At 43.5% G+C, this 22,793-nt stretch overlaps 1 protein-coding gene across 1 annotated transcript in view; it reads left to right on the forward strand.

Annotated features, from left to right (window-relative positions):
• LOC118379933 (glutamate receptor ionotropic, kainate 1) overlaps positions 1-22,793 on the forward strand; it is a 162,374-nt gene that overhangs the window by 204 nt on the left and 139,377 nt on the right. Inside the window, exon 1 of the mRNA XM_052468700.1 lies at positions 1-491. This exon is cut by the window's left edge and continues 204 nt beyond it. Coding sequence (XP_052324660.1) covers positions 407-491 — 85 coding nt within the window. The 5' untranslated portion in view covers positions 1-406. The remainder of the gene's footprint in view (positions 492-22,793) is intronic.

Consider the following 22,793-nt stretch of genomic DNA (forward strand, 5'->3'; position numbering starts at 1 on the left):
GTATCCATGTTTGCGGATCAACACCGGCTTGGCGGTGCCCTCAATTGAGTGTGCGCACAGGGGAGACGCTCGCAGCACTGTTCCAAGTATACGCTGCCAACGATGAAAGAGGAGATACATTGTTTTCGGGACTATCTGAAATGGGGAGTCAAAAACTGCTAACACAAATGATATTCTAGAATTGGAAAACGGGTCTCATTCTGAGTTTTATAAGGAACTATTCCAAAAGGAGAAAAGTCGTGTTTTTATTTCTCTCAACAATAATGTATAAGAGGAAAACTGTGGGTCGGATGTCGATTTCTGTTTGATACGGATACGGAGAAGTGGCAAGATATCAGCATGAATTAAAAGCAGAAAGAAAGAAAAGGCAGACATCAATGTTCATTTTTATTTTGGAGCGAGTACCATGGCGAAAAGGAAGGGACTGTTGTTTTCGCTGCTTTACTTGATGGCAGAGTTTTGGCTGAGTTGGCAGCAAGTCCTTAGAATCGGTAAGGTGGATTTTATTATCATCGGAATTTTCGATTCATAATGTATTTAGTCAACTGGGTTATAGACCTGGTCCAATACAATTATCTGTATTGATTGCTATATCACAAACAACTTGAGCTTTAATGACTGTGCCGTCAAGGTGCAAATGTGTGTTTGTATTTGGAAAAAAAAATGTTAATTAAACTTTGGTTTTTATGACTGCACTATTAAATCATTAGTTCCAATCATATGGTACATTCCTGGGCCTGGGAACAGAATATAGCAGGGCTCTAAACTGGCAGGTTTTACTAGGAGCACGTGTGCGCCTAAATTGAAAAAATGTAGGCGCACACAATGACATTTAGGAGCACAATAAAAAAAAGTATTTGATTTGTTAAAGCTAGAATCCTTAATGCTTCTATGCGCACTGGTGCTCCTAAATTAAAATTCCAGCAAAAATATTTAGGCGCATATGCGATTAAAATGGTCGCACTGTAGAGCTCCGTAATAAGAAATGAGAATTGCATTTAGTAAAATGTTTATCTATACACACAGTTCAGTCAACCCTTCTTCACCGGCCATAGTAATTTCCCTCTAGTGTAATCCGAATATTAACGTTATTCAATAGATAAAAATGGGATGGAATAGACAGTAGACACACCCTGTATTTAAATGTCTGTGAGTGAACCAGTCGGGAGTGTGATCAGAGTTATTATCTGAACGTGATGCTGGGTTGATATAGAGTAGAATAGGCCATGGTACTTTCCTTTTCTTGAAGCTCAGATAGACCAGAATCCACATCATGAAATATAATAGTGGTAATAGTGGTCCTTCTGTAGCTCAGTTGGTAGAGCATGGCGCTTGTAACGCCAGGGTAGTGGGTTCGATCCCCGGGACCACCCATACGTAGAATGTATGCACACATGACTGTAAGTCGCTTTGGATAAAAGCGTCAGCTAAATGGCATATATTATAATACACTATCTCTATAATATAATACACTATCTCTATAATATAATACACTATCTCTATAATATATAAACAACTATGGGTTTAAAAGGACTGTCAAATGAATCATTGGAGAGTGTGATTGTAGGTATTAACTAAAAGGGATTGTTTATTGATAATTGCACCATATTCCCTATATGCAGATGTAGGATCTTCATTTGATCACCTTGTTACAGGATAACGTTCCTGCAAAGCAACACGTGTAAAATGTGTAGTGTATTTGAGGTTTAAAAAGCCTTCTGAGGCTTGTAACTTACATTAATTCACATTTCCTGTTGCTGCATGATTATTTTCCTGCTTGTAGCAAACCTTGCTCAATGTAAGATCTCTGTAGGGCACCATTTTTCACCTGAGCCCATGGGACCCTAGTCAGAAGTAGTGCATTATATAGGGAATGTGGTGCAATTTGGGACCGGCCGATATAGTCGCCTGGCTATAGGGTTCAGGAAGTATTCACTATTTATTCTGATGTTTAGACTCTTATATATAATCAGTTAAATAGGGTTAGGTCCTAGATCATTCCTGATTTCCCTTGTTCTAGGATGCATCCCAAATGCCACCCTCTTCCCTATAGAGTGCACTACTTTTGACCACTTCAGTACCCTTCCCTACACTACCCTACCCTACACTGTCCTACCCTACCCAATCCTACACTACTCTACACTACTCTACTCTACACTATACTACACTAACCTACACTACACTAACCTACAGTACCCTACACTAACATACACTACCCTACCCTACAGTACCCTACCATCGACTACCCACCAGTACCCTACACTACCCAACCATACCCTACCCTAATCGATCTTACCCTAATCCACCCTACCCTACACTACCAAACCCTACCCTACACTACCAAACCCTACCCTACCCTAATCCACCCTACTTTACACTACCCAACTCTTTCCTACCCTACTCTACCCTACCCTACCCTACCCTACACTAACAAACCCTTCCCTTCCCTACCCCAATATACCCTACCCTACACTACCTAATCCTAGCCTACCCTACACTACCCAACCCTTCCTACCCTAATCTACCCTACCCTACACTACCCAACCCTTCCCAACCATAATCTACCCTACTCTACCCTGCCCTACCCTACACTACCCTACCCTACCCTACCCTACCCCGCCCTACCCTACCCTGCCCTACACTACCCTACCCTACTCTACCATGCCCTGCCCTATCCTACCCTACCCTACCCTACCCTACCCTACCCTACCCTACCCTACACTACCCTACACTACCAAAACCATACCCTAGCCTACTCTACCCCACCCTAATATACCCTACACTACCCAACACTATCCTACCCTACCCTACCGTACTCTACCCTACCCTATCCTACCCTGATTCAGGTGCACATGCAGGGATCAATTTTCATGTTTTTTCATTTCCCATCATATCCCCATATGGTCTGGGAGATTTGGAGGATTGCAGATCTGCAGGACAAGGTCCCAAATTAAACTCTACACAGTGTGTACACAACATTACAACTCTTTCCAGGACATAGACTGATCAGGTGAATCCAGGTGAAAGCTACGATCCCTTATTGATGTCGCTTCAATCAGTGTAGATGAAGGGGAGGAGACCTGGTTAAAGATGGATTTTTTAAGCCTTGAGACAATTGAGACATGGATTGTGTTTGTGTGCCATTCAGAGGGTGAATGGGCAAGACAACATATTGAAGTGTCTTTGAACTGGGTTTGGTAGTAGGTGCCAGGCGCACCGGTTTGAGTGAATCAAGAACTGCAACGCTGCTGGGTTTTTCAGTTTCCTGTGTGTATCAAGAACTGCAACACTGCTGGGTTTTTCAGTTTCCTGTGTGTATCAAGAACTGCAACACTGCTGGGTTTTTCAGTTTCCTGTGTGTATCAAGAACTGCAACGCTGCTGGGTTTTTCAGTTTCCTGTGTATCAAGAATGGTCCACCACCCAAAGGACATACAGCCAACTGTGGGAAGCACTGTTCTGATGGCAAAAAGGGGGGATGGGGGGGTGCAACTCAATAGTAGGAGGGTATAGGGTTTATGGTATAATGTATAGGGTATAGGGTATAGGGTATAGGGTTTAGGGTTTAGGGTATAGGGTTTAGGGTATAGGGTTTATAGTGTAGGGTTTATGGTATAGGGTATAGGGTATAGGGTTTGGGGTTTAGGGTATAGTGTTTAGGGTATAGGGTTTAGGGTATAGGGTTTAGGGTATAGGGTTTATAGTGTAGGGTATAGGGTTTATGGTATAGGGTATAGGGTTTATGGTATAGGGTATATGGTATAGGGTTTGGGGTTTAGGGTATATGGTATAGGGTTTAGGGTATAAGGTATAGGGTATAGGGTTTAGGGTTTAGGGTACAGGGTTTAGGGTTTAGGGTATAGGGTTTAGGGTATAGGGTTTATAGTGTAGGGTATAGGGTTTATGGTATAGGGTATATGGTATAGGGTATAGGGTTTGGGGTTTAGGGTATAGGGTTTAGGGTTTAGGGTATAGGGTTTAGGGTATAGGGTTTATAGTGTAGGGTATAGGGTTTATGGTATATGGTATATGGTATAGGGTATAGGGTTTGGGTTTTAGGGTTTAGGGTTTAGGGTTTAGGGTATAGGGTTTAGGGTATAGGGTTTAGGGTTTAGGGTACAGGGTTTAGGGTATAGGGTTTATAGTGCAGGGTTTAGGGTTTAGGGTATAGCGTTTAGGGTATATGGTTTAGGGTTTTGGGTTTAGGGTATAGGGTATATGGTTTAGGGTATAGGGTTTAGGGTGTATGGTTTATGGTATAGGGTTTAGGGTTTATGGTATAGGGTTTATGGTTTAGGGTTTATAGTGGAGGGTATAGGGTTTATGGTATAGGGTATAGGGTTTATGGTATAGGGTTTATGGTATAGGGTTTAGGGTATAGGGTATAGGGTTTCAGGTATAGGGTTTAGGGTATAGAGTATAGACTATAGGGTTCCATTGGGGAAGCACTCATTCTCTATCTACTACAGTTACTGCCATTTTCTAGTTAGTGCACTTGGCTTCTACCTTACACTCTTGTAATGAGGGCCTCTAGAGTGGTGCGGCGGTCTAAGACACTGCATCTCAGTGCTAGAGGTGTCACTACAGACCCTGGTTCCATTCCAGGCTGTATCACAGTGGTCTGAGGTACTACAGACCCTGGTTCGATTCCAGACGGTATCACAGCGGTCTAAGGTACTACAGATCCTGGTTCCATTCCAGGCTGTATCACAGCGGTCTAAGGTACTACAGACCCTGGTTCCATTCCAGGCTGTATCACAGCGGTCTAAGGTACTACAGACCCTGGTTCCATTCCAGGCGGTATCACAGCGGTCTAAGGTACCTGGTTCGATTCCAGACGGTATCACAGCGGTCTAAGGCTCTGCATCTCAGTGCTAGAGGTGTCACTACAGACCCTGGTTCGATCCTGGGCTATATCACAACCGTCCGTGATTGGGAGTCTCATAGTGTGGCGCACAATTGGCCCAGCTGTGTCCGGGTTAGTGGAGGGTTTGGTCGGGGCAGGGCCGTCATTGTACATAAGAATTTGTTTTTAACTGACTTGCCTCGTTAAATAAATAAAACAATTAAACTTGTGCTGTTGCATAACTTTACCTCCTCCCTCTCCCCTTCACTGGGTCGTAATCTGTCCTTTATATCGTTAATCTCCCTGAATCATCTATCGCTGTCTGAGGACACCTAATCTTTGTCATTTTCTTCCTGACCCCCCACGCTAACTACTAATCCACCACATATGGTGCTACTGTAATTAATATGGCTGCTTGTTGGCTTTGGTGAGAACACACGCACACTTACTCTCAAACACACACACACACACACACACACACACACACACACACACACACACACACACACACACACACACACACACACACACACACACACACACACACACACACACACACACACACACACACACACACACACACACACTCTGCCTTGCGTCCATGGCTCTGTACTGAGGCTGCTAGGAATAATGGTCAATCTTCTCCATAAACCCCTTTAAACAGCCTGTTTCAACCTATACTAATATGGTTATACAGAGATGACTCTGTCTGTCTGTCCGTCTCTATATGGTTATACAGAGATTACTCTGTCTCTGTCTGTCTCTATATGGTTATACAGAGATGACTCTGTCTGTCTGTCCGTCTCTATATGGTTATACAGAGATTACTCTGTCTGTCTCTATATGGTTATACAGAGATGACTCTGTCTGTCTGTCCGTCTCTACATGGTTATACAGAGATTACTCTGTCTGTCTCTATATGGTTATACAGAGATGACTCTGTCTGTCTCTATATGGTTATACAGAGATTACTCTGTCTGTCTCTATATGGTTATACAGAGATGACTCTGTCTGTCTGTCCGTCTCTATATGGTTATACAGAGATTACTCTGTCTGTCTCTATATGGTTATACAGAGATGACTCTGTCTGTGTGTCTGTCTCTATATGGTTATACAGAGATGACTCTGTCTGTCTGTCTGTCTCTATATGGTTATACAGAGATGACTCTGTCTGTCTGTCTGTCTCTATATGGTTATACAGAGATGACTCTGTCTGTCTCTCTATGTCTCTGTCTGTCTCTATATGGTTATACAGAGATGACTTTGTCTGTCTCTATGTCTCTGTCTCTACCTCTGTCTGTCTCTCTATGTCTCTATCGGTCTCTCTATCTGTCTGTCTGTCACTCTATGTCTCTGTCTGTCTCTATCTGTCTGTCTGTCTGTCTGTCTGTCTGTCTGTCTGTCTGTCTGTCTGTCTGTCTGTCTCTGTCTGTCTGTCTGTCTGTCTGTCTGTCTGTCTGTCTGTCTGTCTGTCTGTCTGTCTGTCTGTCTGTCTGTCTGTCTGTCTGTCTGTCTGTCTGTCTGTCACGGTTCTTCGGCTGTTGCTAATAAACCTCATCTTGGTAAGAGCAGGGCTCTGACTGGGATGGTGATTCTGGTCTGTGATATGTGTGATATACTGTATGTGTGTGTTCTGGCTTGAGATGTGTTGCAGGACACTTCTTCCTGCTTTGTGAATGGAGATGAATGGCCACACAGATCCATTATTTATGGATCCTCTCCCTGACATGCATCATACAGTACATCTCAGTCCCAAATGACACCCTATTCCTTCTGTTGTGCACTACCCTATGGGACCTGGTCAAAAGTACTACACTACCCTATGTGCACTACCCTATGGGACCTGGTCAAAAGTAGTGCACTACCCTATGTGCACTACCCTATGGGACCTGGTCAAAAGTAGTGCACTACCCTATGGGACCTGGTCAAAAGTACTACACTACCCTATGTGCACTACCCTATGGGACCTGGTCAAAAGTAGTGCACTACCCTATGTGCACTACCCTATGGGACCTGGTCAAAAGTAGTGCACTACCCTATGTGTACTACCCTTTGGGACCTGGTCAAAAGTAGTGCACTACCCTATGTGCACTACCCTATGGGACCTGGTCAAAAGTAGTGCACTACCCTATGTGCACTACCCTATGGGACCTGATCAAAAGTAGTGCACTACCCTATGTGCACTACCCTATGGGACCTGGTCAAAAGTAGTGCACTACCCTATGTGCACTACCCTATGGGACCTGGTCAAAAGTAGTGCACTACCCTACTATAAAGGGAAAATGATGCCATTTGAGACACAGTCAATATGTCAATGTCCTTCACCATTGTGATATGTCAATGTCCTTCACCATTGTGATATGTCAATGCCCTTCACCTTTGTGATATGTCAATGCCCCTTCACCATTGTGATATGCCAATGCCCCTTCACCATTGTGATATGTCAATGCCCCTTCACCATTGTGATATGTCAATGCCTTTCACCATTGTGATATGTCAATGCCCTTCACCATTGTGATATGTCAATGCCCTTCACCATTGTGATATGTCAATGCCCTTCACCTTTGTGATATGTCAATGCCCCTTCACCATTGTGATATGTCAATGCCCTTCACCATTGTGATATGTCAATGCCCTTCACCATTGTGATATGTCAATGCCCTTCACCATTGTGATATGTCAATGCCCCTTCACCATTGTGATATGTCAATGCCCCTTCACCATTGTGATATGTCAATGCCCCTTCACCATTGTGATATGTCAATGCCCCTTCACCATTGTGATATGCCAATGCCCTTCACCATTGTGATATGTCAATGTCCCTTCACCATTGTGATATGTCAATGTCCCTTCACCATTGTGATATGCCCTTCACCATTGTGATATGTCAATGTCCCTTCACCATTGTGATATGCCCTTCACCTTTGTGATATGCCAATGCCCTTCACCTTTGTGATATGTCAATGCCCTTCACCTTTGTGATATGCCAATGCCCTTCACCTTTGTGATATGTCAATGCCCCTTCACCATTGTGATATGTCAATGCCCTTCACCATTGTGATATGTCAATGCCCTTCACCATTGTGATATGTCAATGCCCCTTCACCTTTGTGATATGTCAATGGCCCTTCACCATTGTGATATGTCAATGCCCCTTCACCATTGTGATATGTCAATGCCCCTTCACCATTGTGATATGGCAATGCCCTTCACCTTTGTGATATGTCAATATATATATATATATAATGCCTTTCACCATTGTGATATGTCAATGCCCTTCACCATTGTGATATGTCAATGCCCTTCACCATTGTGATATGTCAATGTCCTTCACCATTGTGATATGTCAATGCCCCTTCACCATTGTGATATGTCAATGCCCTTCACCATTGTGATATGTCAATGCCCCTTCACCATTGTGATATGTCAATGCCCCTTCACCATTGTGATATGTCAATGCCCCTTCACCATTGTGATATGGCAATGCCCCTTCACCATTGTGATATGTCAATGCCCTTCACCATTGTGATATGTCAATGCCCTTCACCATTGTGATATGTCAATGCCCTTCACCATTGTGATATGTCAATGCCCCTTCACCATTGTGATATGTCAATGCCCTTCACCATTGTGATATGTCAATGCCCCTTCACCATTGTGATATGTCAATGCCCCTTCACCATTGTGATATGTCAATGCCCCTTCACCATTGTGATATGCCAATGCCCTTCACCATTGTGATATGTCAATGTCCCTTCACCATTGTGATATGTCAATGTCCCTTCACCATTGTGATATGCCCTTCACCATTGTGATATGTCAATGTCCCTTCACCATTGTGATATGCCCTTCACCTTTGTGATATGCCAATGCCCTTCACCTTTGTGATATGTCAATGCCCTTCACCTTTGTGATATGCCAATGCCCTTCACCTTTGTGATATGTCAATGCCCCTTCACCATTGTGATATGCCAATGCCCTTCACCATTGTGATATGTCAATGTCCCTTCACCATTGTGATATGTCAATGTCCCTTCACCATTGTGATATGCCCTTCACCATTGTGATATGTCAATGTCCCTTCACCATTGTGATATGCCCTTCACCTTTGTGATATGCCAATGCCCTTCACCTTTGTGATATGTCAATGCCCTTCACCTTTGTGATATGCCAATGCCCTTCACCATTGTGATATGTCAATGCCCTTCACCTTTGTGATATGTCAATGCCCCTTCACCATTGTGATATGTCAATGCCCTTCACCATTGTGATATGTCAATGCCCTTCACCATTGTGATATGTCAATGCCCTTCACCATTGTGATATGTCAATGCCCCTTCACCATTGTGATATGTCAATGCCCTTCACCATTGTGATATGTCAATGCCCCTTCACCATTGTGATATGTCAATGCCCCTTCACCATTGTGATATGTCAATGCCCCTTCACCATTGTGATATGCCAATGCCCTTCACCATTGTGATATGTCAATGTCCCTTCACCATTGTGATATGTCAATGTCCCTTCACCATTGTGATATGCCCTTCACCATTGTGATATGTCAATGTCCCTTCACCATTGTGATATGCCCTTCACCTTTGTGATATGCCAATGCCCTTCACCTTTGTGATATGTCAATGCCCTTCACCTTTGTGATATGCCAATGCCCTTCACCTTTGTGATATGTCAATGCCCCTTCACCATTGTGATATGTCAATGCCCTTCACCATTGTGATATGTCAATGCCCCTTCACCATTGTGATATGTCAATGCCCCTTCACCTTTGTGATATGTCAATGCCCCTTCACCATTGTGATATGTCAATGCCCCTTCACCATTGTGATATGTCAATGCCCCTTCACCATTGTGATATGGCAATGCCCTTCACCTTTGTGATATGTCAATATATATATATATATAATGCCTTTCACCATTGTGATATGTCAATGCCCTTCACCATTGTGATATGTCAATGCCCTTCACCATTGTGATATGTCAATGTCCTTCACCATTGTGATATGTCAATGCCCCTTCACCATTGTGATATGTCAATGCCCTTCACCATTGTGATATGTCAATGCCCCTTCACCATTGTGATATGTCAATGCCCCTTCACCATTGTGATATGTCAATGCCCCTTCACCATTGTGATATGGCAATGCCCCTTCACCATTGTGATATGTCAATGCCCTTCACCATTGTGATATGTCAATGCCCTTCACCATTGTGATATGTCAATGCCCTTCACCATTGTGATATGTCAATGCCCCTTCACCATTGTGATATGTCAATGCCCTTCACCATTGTGATATGTCAATGCCCCTTCACCATTGTGATATGTCAATGCCCCTTCACCATTGTGATATGTCAATGCCCCTTCACCATTGTGATATGCCAATGCCCTTCACCATTGTGATATGTCAATGTCCCTTCACCATTGTGATATGTCAATGTCCCTTCACCATTGTGATATGCCCTTCACCATTGTGATATGTCAATGTCCCTTCACCATTGTGATATGCCCTTCACCTTTGTGATATGCCAATGCCCTTCACCTTTGTGATATGTCAATGCCCTTCACCTTTGTGATATGCCAATGCCCTTCACCTTTGTGATATGTCAATGCCCCTTCACCATTGTGATATGCCCTTCACCTTTGTGATATGTCAATATATATATATATATATAATGCCTTTCACCATTGTGATATGTCAATGCCCTTCACCATTGTGATATGCCCTTCACCATTGTGATATGTCAATGCCCTTCACCATTGTGATATGCCCTTCACCTTTGTGATATGCCTATGCCCTTCACCATTGTGATATGCCAATGCCCTTCACCATTGTGATATGTCAATGCCCCTTCACCTTTGTGATATGTCAATGCCCTTCACCATTGTGATATGCCAATGCCCTTCACCTTTGTGATATGTCCTTCACCTTTGTGATATGTCAATGCCCCTTCACCATTGTGATATGTCAATGCCCCTTCACCATTGTGATATGTCAATGCCCCTTCACCATTGTGATATGTCAATGCCCTTCACCATTGTTATATGTCAATGCCCCTTCACCATTGTGATATGTCAATGCCCCTTCACCATTGTGATATGCCAATGCCCTTCACCTTTGTGATATGCCCTTCACCATTGTGATATGCCAATGCCCTTCACCATTGTGATATGTCAATGCCCCTTCACCATTGTGATATGTCAATGCCCCTTCACCATTGTGATATGCCAATGCCCTTCACCATTGTGATATGTCAATGTCCCTTCACCATTGTGATATGTCAATGTCCCTTCACCATTGTGATATGCCAATGCCCTTCACCTTTGTGATATGTCCTTCACCTTTGTGATATGTCAATGCCCCTTCACCATTGTGATATGTCAATGCCCCTTCACCATTGTGATATGTCAATGCCCTTCACCATTGTGATATGTCAATGCCCCTTCACCATTGTGATATGTCAATGCCCCTTCACCATTGTGATATGTCAATGCCCCTTCACCATTGTGATATGGCAATGCCCCTTCACCATTGTGATATGTCAATGCCCTTCACCATTGTGATATGTCAATGCCCTTCACCATTGTGATATGTCAATGCCCTTCACCATTGTGATATGTCAATGCCCCTTCACCATTGTGATATGTCAATGCCCTTCACCATTGTGATATGTCAATGCCCCTTCACCATTGTGATATGTCAATGCCCCTTCACCATTGTGATATGTCAATGCCCCTTCACCATTGTGATTGTGATATGCCAATGCCCTTCACCATTGTGATATGTCAATGTCCCTTCACCATTGTGATATGTCAATGTCCCTTCACCATTGTGATATGCCCTTCACCATTGTGATATGTCAATGTCCCTTCACCATTGTGATATGCCCTTCACCTTTGTGATATGCCAATGCCCTTCACCTTTGTGATATGTCAACCATGTGATATGCCCTTCACCTTTGTGATATGCCAATGCCCTTCACCTTTGTGATATGTCAATGCCCCTTCACCATTGTGATATGCCCTTCACCTTGTGATATGTCAATATATATTGTGATATATATAATGCCCTTCACCATTGTGATATGTCAATGCCCTTCACCATTGTGATATGCCCTTCACCATTGTGATATGTCAATGCCCTTCACCATTGTGATATGCCCTTCACCTTTGTGATATGCCTATGCCCTTCACCATTGTGATATGCCAATGCCCTTCACCATTGTGATATGTCAATGCCCTTCACCTTTGTGATATGTCAATGCCCTTCACCATTGTGATATGCCAATGCCCTTCACCTTTGTGATATGTCCTTCACCTTTGTGATATGTCAATGCCCCACCATTGTGATATGTCAATGCCCCTTCACCATTGTGATATGTCACCATTGTGATATGTCAATGCCCCTTCACCTTGTGATATGTCAATGCCCCTTCACCATTGTGATATGTCAATGCCCCTTCACCATTGTGATATGTCAATGCCCTTCACCATTGTGATATGTCAATGCCCCTTCACCATTGTGATATGTCAATGCCCTTCACCATTGTGATATGTCAATGCCCTTCACCATTGTTATATGTCAATGCCCCTTCACCATTGTGATATGTCATGTCAATATGTCAATGCCCTTCACCATTGTGATATGTCAATGGCCCTTCACCATTGTTATATGTCAATGCCCCTTCACCATTGTGATATGTCAATGCCCTTCACCTTTGTGATATGCCAATGCCCTTCACCATTGTGATATGTCAATGCCCTTCACCATTGTGATATGTCAATGCCCTTCACCTTTGTGATATGTCAATGCCCTTCACCATTGTGATATGTCAATGCCCTTCACCTTTGTGATATGCCAATGCCCCTTCACCATTGTGATATGCCCTTCACCTTTGTGATATGTCAATGCCCCTTCACCATTGTGATATGTCAATGCCCTTCACCATTACTTGTGAGAGCACCTGCGCATTTCATTCATTCCCTTATAATCACTGCATGGTATTATCTAACCTGTAGGCTCACATATAGTGTTAACCATGGAGGGTGAAACACCTATTAAATCTACACCGCACTAACAATCTACTGTAGTGCTGCTTTCAACGGTAACACCGGTGTCAATCTCTCCCAGGTTGTAATCCCAACAGGTTTCAAGCTGACCACCATTGTCCCTGTTCCCAAGGTAACCTGCCACAATGACTATTACCCTGTAGCACTCACATCTGTAATTATGAAGTGCTTTGAAAGGCTGGTCATGACACACATCGGCACCTGTTTATTCTGTTTCCATGTGGAAAACGGTACCGGAGCATCGGCTCTCGAACCGACAGCTTCTACACTTTTACGAGAAAAAAAAAGCTTTGCCATTTTCCAGTGTAAACATTTATAGTGTTGATTTAGAAGTTAAATCAAGTTTAACACTCAGCCGTGTCCAATAATCCCAATCTTGGTGTTTAATAACCAGTGTTGAGTGTGATTGTGTCATTTTTTAATAGTTTGTTTAGAGTAAAAACCCTCTAACCACATCCTCATTGTCACATTTCTCAGCACTGTTGCAGGGTGACTTTTCAGAATTGTTTTCTTTCAATATCTGTGTTTTTGCTACTCGCGGCGGCAGGTAGTCTCGTGGTTAGAGGCAGGTAGTCTCGTTGTTAGAGCGTTGGACTAGTACCTGAAAGATTGCAAGATCGAATCCCCGGGCTGACAAGGTAAAAATCTGTTGTTCTGCCCCCTGAACAAGGCAAGTTAACCAACTGTTCCCAGGCCGTCATTGTAAAACAGAATATATTCTTAACTGATTTTTTAGAAGAAAAAAAAAAAGTAGATTGGTTGATTAACTCTTATGTTCCACAAAGATAAATAACATATATTTTTCTAAAATAATCCAATCTGTTAGTAGTTGGAGTTATGGCACCTGTTACTAAAATGTGTTTTCGTTGTTCTAGTTTAGATGATTTATTCTCCTTACTAAATCTGTCCGACCCTGACAGTCATTCTGAATGAAGGTTACAACTTATTAAAAGTTCCAGATGTTAGATATTCTCACTCTGGCTGGATTCCAGTAGGAATTACACATCACTTTGCAAGTCAGCATAATGTGACTTGCAGGCCTGATATGGGGCCTGTAAAATCAGCAGATTCTTAACACCACTGTGTTTGGGTATAACTAGACCTTTATATAAAGGCCTTATGATATATGTAAATATTGTCATAAAGAATGACATTGAAAGGCTGCTAGAAACGTTCATAGACGGTTCTAGGAAGAAACCTTCAACGATAAAAGGATTTTCGGTAGAACCCTCCATAAAGGGTTCAGAAAGTATTCAAACTTTTTCCACATTGTTTTTTGTTACAGCCTGAATTTCAAATCTCTAAAAAAAATATATATATATTTTTTTTTTTCACGGACCTACACACAATTCCCGATTAATGTCAAAGTCAAATTATGTTTGTAAGATTTTTTACAAATTCATAAAAACAAATAAAAGCTGTAATGTCTTGTTAGGGAAAGACTATATATGATCAGGTGTAACAAAGAAAAGTGCTTAACAATTCACATAGTAAGTTGTGTGGACTCTAATAATAATGTTTAACCCTCCTGTTGTGTTCGTTTCATGTTAAGTCATTCCGTGTTCCCGGTCCAAAATGACCGCCCCATTATAGCTGATTATAAATCCATACTAATACATATTTTGTCACCTAATGTTGTGTTACATCTTTTTATCAACTTATGTTCTTGTGAACATTACAAGTTTTGAACTTCTATTTGCTATTTTTGGCCTGTAGGCCTCATTGACCTGAGCTCATTGAACTCGTTTTTGAGTAAAAAAAAAAAATGTATGGATTATTTTGACAATAACAAACAAATACTCAGATGAAACATATTGTACTATTTATCATAGACTACTTTTTTGTCAAAGTTTAACAAGGACCTCCTCTAATGCATCTTCACTGTCAGTTTCCTGGCCTCTCTCCTCCTAAACCAGTGTCACGATCAAAGATATGATCAAGAGCCTCACATATACAGTATATCGTTTGGTCATTGTGCTGCCACAGAATTAATTGTGAGCAAGGCCTCAAATAAGCTTTATATACCAGAGCTGAGAGAAAAGTGATATATATTATTGAAACAATGTTGCTATTGTTTGTGAGAAAGCCAATAGGCGTGGTTCCTGTGGGGGAAAGATTCTATTAGGGAAAGGGTTCCCGTGGGGGTTGCCATGGAAGCCAAGAAGGGGAGTGAGGTGTGTGTGTGTGTGTGTATGTGTGTTTGCTCAAACACACATGCATCTGGGGGTCTGGGAGAAGAAGTGTGTCCATCGGATGAATGGGCATGTGCCTGAACTCAATTTTATACACTAATTGTAGTCTCACCCATTCATTTCTAATGACTGGTCATTTTTGACCGGGAACTCCGCAGGCTTTAAAAAAACTTAAATAAAACACCTAAAATGTCATGAAAATCATCAAAATGTGTTTTGTGTGTTCAGATGCCCTGTGTGGACAAAGTCATGGAACCTTATGACAGTCAGATTAAATTAACTCCATTTTTTTAGACAGAACTTTACCCCAGTGTATTACCCCTGTGTTTTACCCCAGTGTTTTCACCTTGGTGTTTAACCCCAGTGTTTTACCCCAGTGTTTTCACCTTGGTGTTTAAACCCCAGTGTTTTACCCCAGTGTTTTACCCCAGTGTTTTCACCTTGGTGTTTAACCCCAGTGTTTTACCCCAGTGTTTTACCCCAGTGTTTTCACCTTGATGTTTAACCCCAGTGTTTAACCCCAGTGTTTTACCCCAGTGTTTTCACCTTGGTGTTTAACCCCAGTGTTTTACCCCAGTGTTTTCACCTTGATGTTTAACCCCAGTGTTTTACCCCAGTGTTTTACCCCAGTGTTTTCACCTTGGTGTTTAACCCCAGTGTTTAACCCCAGTGTTTTACCCCAGTGTTTTCACCTTGGTGTTTAACCCCAGTGTTTTACCCCAGTGTTTTACCCCAGTGTTTTCACCTTGGTGTTTAACCCCAGTGTTTTACCCCAGTGTTTTACCCCAGAATTCGACCGGAACACAGCAGGAGGGTTGACATGAATTTTGAATGACTACCTCGTCTCTGTACCCCACACATACAATTATCTGTAGGATAACTCAGTTGAGGCTTGAATTTCAAACACAAAGACCAGGCAGGTTTTCCAATGCCTTGCAAAGAAGGGCACCAAAATCTCATGTTTGTTATGTATATACAAGCCAAGGTTCTTGATTTTTAAGTAGCCTTGCTAAAACAACCAGAGGTATTGAATATCCCTTTCAACTTGGTGAAGTTATTAATTACACTTTGGATGGTGTATCAATACACCCAGTCACATCAAAGATACAGGCTTCCTTCCTAACTCAGTTGCCGGAGAGGAAGGAAACCGCTCAGTGATTTCACCATGAGGTCAATGGTGACTTTAAAACAGTTACTTTAAAAAGAGTGTAATGGCTGTGACAAGAGAGAACTGAGGATGGATCAACAACATTGTAGAGACTCCACAATACTAACCTAAATGACAGAGTCAAAAGAAATACAAATATTCCAAAACATGCATCCTGTTTGCAACAAGGCACCAAAGTAATACTTCCTGTATATAGCTCCACATTGATCTGGTACTTCCTGTATATAGCTCTACATTGATCTGGTACTCCCTGTATATAGCTCCACATTGATCTGGTACTCCCTGTATATAGCTCCACATTGATCTGGTACTTCCTGTATATAGCTCCACATTGATCTGGTACTTCCTGTATATAGCTCCACATTGATCTGGTACTTCCTGTATATAGCTCTACATTGATCTGGTACTTCCTGTATATAGCTCCACATTGATCTGGTACTGGTACTTCCTGTATATAGCTCCACATTGATCTGGTACTTCCTGTATATAGCTCTACATTGATCTGGTACTTCCTGTATATAGCTCCACATTGATCTGGTACTTCCTGTATATAGCTCCACATTGATCTGGTACTTCCTCTATATAGCTCCACATTGATCTGGTACTTCCTGTATATAGCTCCACATTGATCTGGTACTTCCTGTATATAGCTCCACATTGATCTGGTACTTCCTGTATATAGCTCCACATTCAAATCAAATCAAATCAAATTTATTTATATAGCCCTTCGTACATCAGCTGATATCTCAAAGTGCTGTACAGAAACCCAGCCTAAAACCCCAAACAGCAAACAATGCAGGTGTAAAAGCACGGTGGCTAGGAAAAACTCCCTAGAATGGCCAAAACCTAGGAAGAAACCTAGAGAGGAACCGGGCTATGTGGGGTGGCCAGTCCTCTTCTGGCTGTGCCGGGTAGAGATTATAACAGAACATGACCAAGATGTTCAAATGTTCATAAATGACCAGCATGGTCGAATAATAATAAGGCAGAACAGTTGAAACTGGAGCAGCAGCACAGTCAGGTGGACTGGGGACAGCAAGGAGCCATCATGTCAGGTAGTCCTGGGGCACGGTCCTAGGGCTCAGGTCCTCCGAGAGAGAGAAAGAAAGAGAGAATTAGAGAGAGCATATGTGGGGTGGCCAGTCCTCTTCTGGCTGTGCCGGGTGGAGATTATAACAGAACGTGGCCAAGATGTTCAAATGTTCATAAATGACCAGCATGGTTGAATAATAGTAAGGCAGAACAGTTGAAACTGGAGCAGGAGCATGGCCAGGTGGACTGGGGACAGCAAGGAGTCCTCATGTCAGGTAGTCCTGGGACATGGTCCTAGGGCCCAGGCCAGTTGAAACTGGAGCAGCAGCATGGCCAGGTGGACTGGGGACAGCAAGGAGTCATCATGTCAGGTAGTCCTGGGGCATGGTCCTAGGGCTCAGGTCCTCCGAGAGAGAGAAAGAAAGAGAGAAGGAGAGAATTAGAGAACGCACACTTAGATTCACACAGGACACCGAATAGGACAGGAGAAGTACTCCAGATATAACAAACTGACCCTAGCCCCCCGACACATAAACTACTGCAGCATAAATACTGGAGGCTGAGACATTGATCTGGTACTTCCTGTATATAGCTCCACATTGATCTGGTACTGGTACTTCTTGTATATAGCCCCACATTGATCTGGTACTTCCTCTATATAGCTCCACATTGATCTGGTACTCCCTGTATATAGTTCCACATTGATCTGGTACTTCCTGTATATAGCTCCACATTGATCTGGTACTTCCTGTATATAGCTCCACATTGATCTGGTACTTCCTCTATATAGTTCCACATTGATCTGGTACTTCCTGTATATAGCTCCACATTGATCTGGTACTTCCTGTATATAGCTCCACATTGATCTGGTACTTCCTGTATATAGCTCCACATTGATCTGGTACTTCCTGTATATAGCTCTACATTGATCTGGTACTTCCTGTATATAGCTCCACATTGATCTGGTACTGGTACTTCCTGTATATAGCTCCACATTGATCTGGTACTTCCTGTATATAGCTCCACATTCATCTGGTACTTCCTGTATATAGCTCCACATTGATCTGGTACTTCCTGTATATAGCTCCACATTGATCTGGTACTTCCTGTATATAGCTCCACATTGATCTGGTACTTCCTGTATATAGCTCCACATTGATCTGGTACTGGTACTTCCTGTATATAGCTCCACATTCATCTGGTACTTCCTGTATATAGCTCCACATTGATCTGGTACTCCCTGTATATAGCTCTACATTGATCTGGTACTTCCTGTATATAGCTCCACATTGATCTGGTACTTCCTGTATATAGCTCCACATTGATCTGGTACTGGTACTTCCTGTATATAGCTCCACATTCATCTGGTACTTCCTGTATATAGCTCCACATTGATCTGGTACTTCCTGTATATAGCTCCACATTGATATGGTACTCCCTTTATATAGCTCCACATTGATCTGGTACTCCCTGTATATAGCTCCACATTGATCTGGTACTCCCTGTATATAGCTCCACATTGATCTGGTACTGGTAGTTCCTGTATATAGCTCCACATTGATCTGCTACTGGTACTTCCTGTATATCGCTCCACATTGATCTGGTACTTGTACTCCCTTTTTAATTTTTTTATTTTTTTTCACATTGATTTGGTACTGGTACTTCCTGCAACTATAAGATAGCTCCACATTGATCTGGTACTGGTAAACAATTAACAAGTCAATAACACAGTAGAAAAAAAGGGAGTCTCCACATTGATCTGGTACTGGAACTGGAGTGAGATCAGATGGTCACAGGTAGAGATATTGGTGTGCAAAAGAGCAGAAAAGTAAATAAATAAAAACAGTATAAAAACAGTATGGGAATGAGGTAGGTGAAAATGGGTGGGCTATTGACTAATAGACTATGTACAGCAGCAGCGATCGGTTAGCTGCTCAGATAGCTGATGTTTGAAGTTGGTGAGGGAGATAAAAGTCTCCAACTTCAGCGATTTTTGCAATTCGTTCCAGTCACAGGCAGCAAAGTACTGGAACGAAAGGCGGCCAAATGAGGTGTTGGCTTTAGGGATGATCAGTGAGATACACCTGCTGGAGCGCGTGCTACGGATGGGTGTTGCCATCGTGACCAGTGAACTGAGATAAGGCGGAGCTTTACCTAGCATGGACTTGTAGATGACCTGGAGCCAGTGGGTCTGGCGACGAATATGTAGCGAGGGCCAGCCGACTAGAGCATACAAGTCGCAGTGGTGGGTGGTATAAGGTGCTTTAGTGACAAAACGGATGGCACTGTGATAGACTGCATCCAGTTTGCTGAGTAGAGTGTTGGAAGCCATTTTGTAGATGACATCGCCGAAGTCGAGGATCGGTAGGATAGTCAGTTTTACTAGGGTAAGCTTGGCGGCGTGAGTGAAGGAGGCTTTGTTGCAGAATAGAAAGCCGATTCTTGATTTGATTTTCGATTGGAGATGTTCGATATGAGTCTGGAAGGAGAGTTTGCAGTCGAGCCAGACACCTAGGTACTTATAGATGTCCACATATTCAAGGTCGGAACCATCCAGGGTGGTGATGCAAGTCGGGCATGCGGGTGCAGGCAGCGATCGGTTGAAAAGCATGCATTTGGTTTTACTAGCGTTTAAGAGCAGTTGGAGGCCACGGAAGGAGTGTTGTATGGCATTGAAGCTCGTTTGGAGGTTAGATAGCACAGTGTCCAATGACGGGCCGAAAGTATATAGAATGGTGTCGTCTGCGTAGAGGTGGATCAGGGAATCGCCCGCAGCAAGAGCAACATCATTGATATATACAGAGAAAAGAGTCGGCCCGAGAATTGAACCCTGTGGCACCCCCATAGAGACTGCCAGAGGACCGGACAGCATGCCCTCCGATTTGACACACTGAACTCTGTCTGCAAAGTAATTGGTGAACCAGGCAAGGCAGTCATCCGAAAAACCGAGGCTACTAAGTCTGCCGATAAGAATATGGTGATTGACAGAGTCGAAGGCCTTGGCAAGGTCGATGAAGACGGCTGCACAGTACTGTCTTTTATCGATGGCGGTTATGATATCGTTTAATACCTTGAGTGTGGCTGAGGTGCACCCGTGACCGGCTCGGAAACCAGATTGCACAGCGGAGAAGGTACGGTGGGATTCGAGATGGTCAGTGACCTGTTTGTTGACTTGGCTTTCGAAGACCTTAGATAGGCAGGGCAGGATGGATATGGGTCTGTAACAGTTTGGGTCCAGGGTGTCTCCCCCTTTGAAGAGGGGGATGACTGCGGCAGCTTTCAATCCTTGGGGATCTCAGACGATATGAAAGAGAGGTTGAACAGGCTGGCAATAGGGGTTGCGACAATGGCGGCGGATAGTTTCAGAAATAGAGGGTCCAGATTGTCAAGCCCAGCTGATTTGTACGGGTCCAGGTTTTGCAGCTCTTTCAGAACATCTGCTATCTGGATTTGGGTAAAGGAGAACCTGGAGAGGCTTGGGCGAGGAGCTGTGGGGGGCGGAGCTGTTGGCCGAGGTTGGAGTAGCCAGGTGGAAGGCATGGCCAGCCATTGAGAAATGCTTATTGAAGTTTTCTATAATCATGGATTTATCGGTGGTGACCGTGTTACCTAGCCTCAGTGCAGTGGGCAGCTGGGAGGAGGTGCTCTTGTTCTCCATGGACTTCACAGTGTCCCATAACTTTTTGTAGTTGGAGCTACAGGATGCAAACTTCTGCCTGAAGTAGCTGGCCTTAACTTTCCTGACTGACTGCGTGTATTGGTTCCTGACTTCCCTGAACAGTTGCATATCGCGGGGACTGTTCGATGCTATTGCAGTCCGCCACAGGATGTTTTTGTGCTGGTCGAGGGCAGTCAGGTCTGGAGTGAACCAAGGGCTGTATCTGTTCTTGGTTCTGCATTTTTTGAACGGAGCATGCTTATCTAAAATGGTGAGGAAGTTACTTTTAAAGAATGACCAGGCATCCTCAACTGACGGGATGAGGTCAATGTCCTTCCAGGATACCCGGGCCAGGTCGATTAGAAAGGCCTGCTCACAGAAGTGTTTTAGGGAGCATTTGACAGTGATGAGGGGTGGTCGTTTGACTGCGGCTCCGTGGCGGATACAAGCAATGAGGCAGTGATCGCTGAGATCCTGGTTGAAGACAGCGGAGGTGTATTTGGAGGGCCAGTTGGTCAGGATGACGTCTATGAGGGTACCCTTGTTTTCTGAGTTAGGGTTGTACCTGGTGGGTTCCTTGATGATTTGTGTGAGATTGAGGGCATCTAGCTTAGATTGTAGGACTGCCGGGGTGTTAAGCATATCCCAGTTTAGGTCGCCTAACAGAACAAACTCTGAAGCTAGATGGGGGGCGATCAATTCACAAATGGTGTCCAGGGCACAGCTGGGAGCTGAGGGGGGTCGGTAGCAGGCGGCAACAGTGAGAGACTTATTTCTGGAGAGAGTAATTTTCAAAATTAGTAGTTCGAACTGTTTGGGTATGGACCTGGAAAGTATGACATTACTTTGCAGGCTATAATAATAATAATAATAATATATGCCATTTAGCAGACGCTTTTATCCAAAGCGACTTACAGTCATGTGTGCATACATTCTACGTATGGGTGGTCCCGGGAATCGAACCCACTACCCTGGCGTTACAAGCGCCATGCTCTACCAACTGTGCTACAGAAGGACCACTACTGCTATCTCTGCAGTAGACTGCAACTCCTCCCCCTTTGGCAGTTCTATCTTGACGGAAGATGTTATAGTTGGGAATGGAAATCTCTGAATTTTTGGTGGCCTTCCTGAGCCAGGATTCAGACACGGCAAGGACATCAGGGTTAGCAGAGTGTGCTAAAGCAGTGAGTAAAACAAACTTAGGGAGGAGGCTTCTGATGTTGACATGCATGAAACCAAGGCTTTTTCGATCACAGAAGTCAACAAATGAGGGTGCCTGGGGACATGAAGGGCCTGGGTTTACCTCCACATCACCCGCGGAGCAGAGAAGGAGTAGTATGAGGGTGCGGCTGAAGGCTATCAAAACTGGTCGCCTAGAGCGTTGGGGACAGAGAATAAGAGGAGCAGGTTTCTGGGCATGGTAGAATATATTCAGGGCATAATGCGCAGACAGGGCTATGGTGGGGTGCGGGTACAGCGGAGGTAAGCCCAGGCACTGGGTGATGATGAGAGAGGTTGTATCTCTGGACATGCTGGTTGTAATGGGTGAGGTCACCGCATGTGTGGGAGGTGGGACGAAGGAGGTAACAGGGGTATGAAGAGTGGAACTCGGGGCTCCATTGTGAACTAAAACAATGATCACTAACCTGAACAACAGTATACAAGGCATATTGACATATGAGAGAGACATACAGTGAGGCATACAGTAATCACAGGTGTTGAATTGGGAAAGCTAGCTAAAACAGTAGGTGAGACAGCAACAGCTAGTCAGCTTAGCACAACAAACAGCAGGTAAAATGGCGTTGACTAAACGGG

This window comes from Oncorhynchus keta, chromosome 18 (assembly GCF_023373465.1).
Source record: "Oncorhynchus keta strain PuntledgeMale-10-30-2019 chromosome 18, Oket_V2, whole genome shotgun sequence".
Taxonomy (NCBI): Eukaryota; Metazoa; Chordata; class Actinopteri; order Salmoniformes; family Salmonidae; genus Oncorhynchus; species Oncorhynchus keta.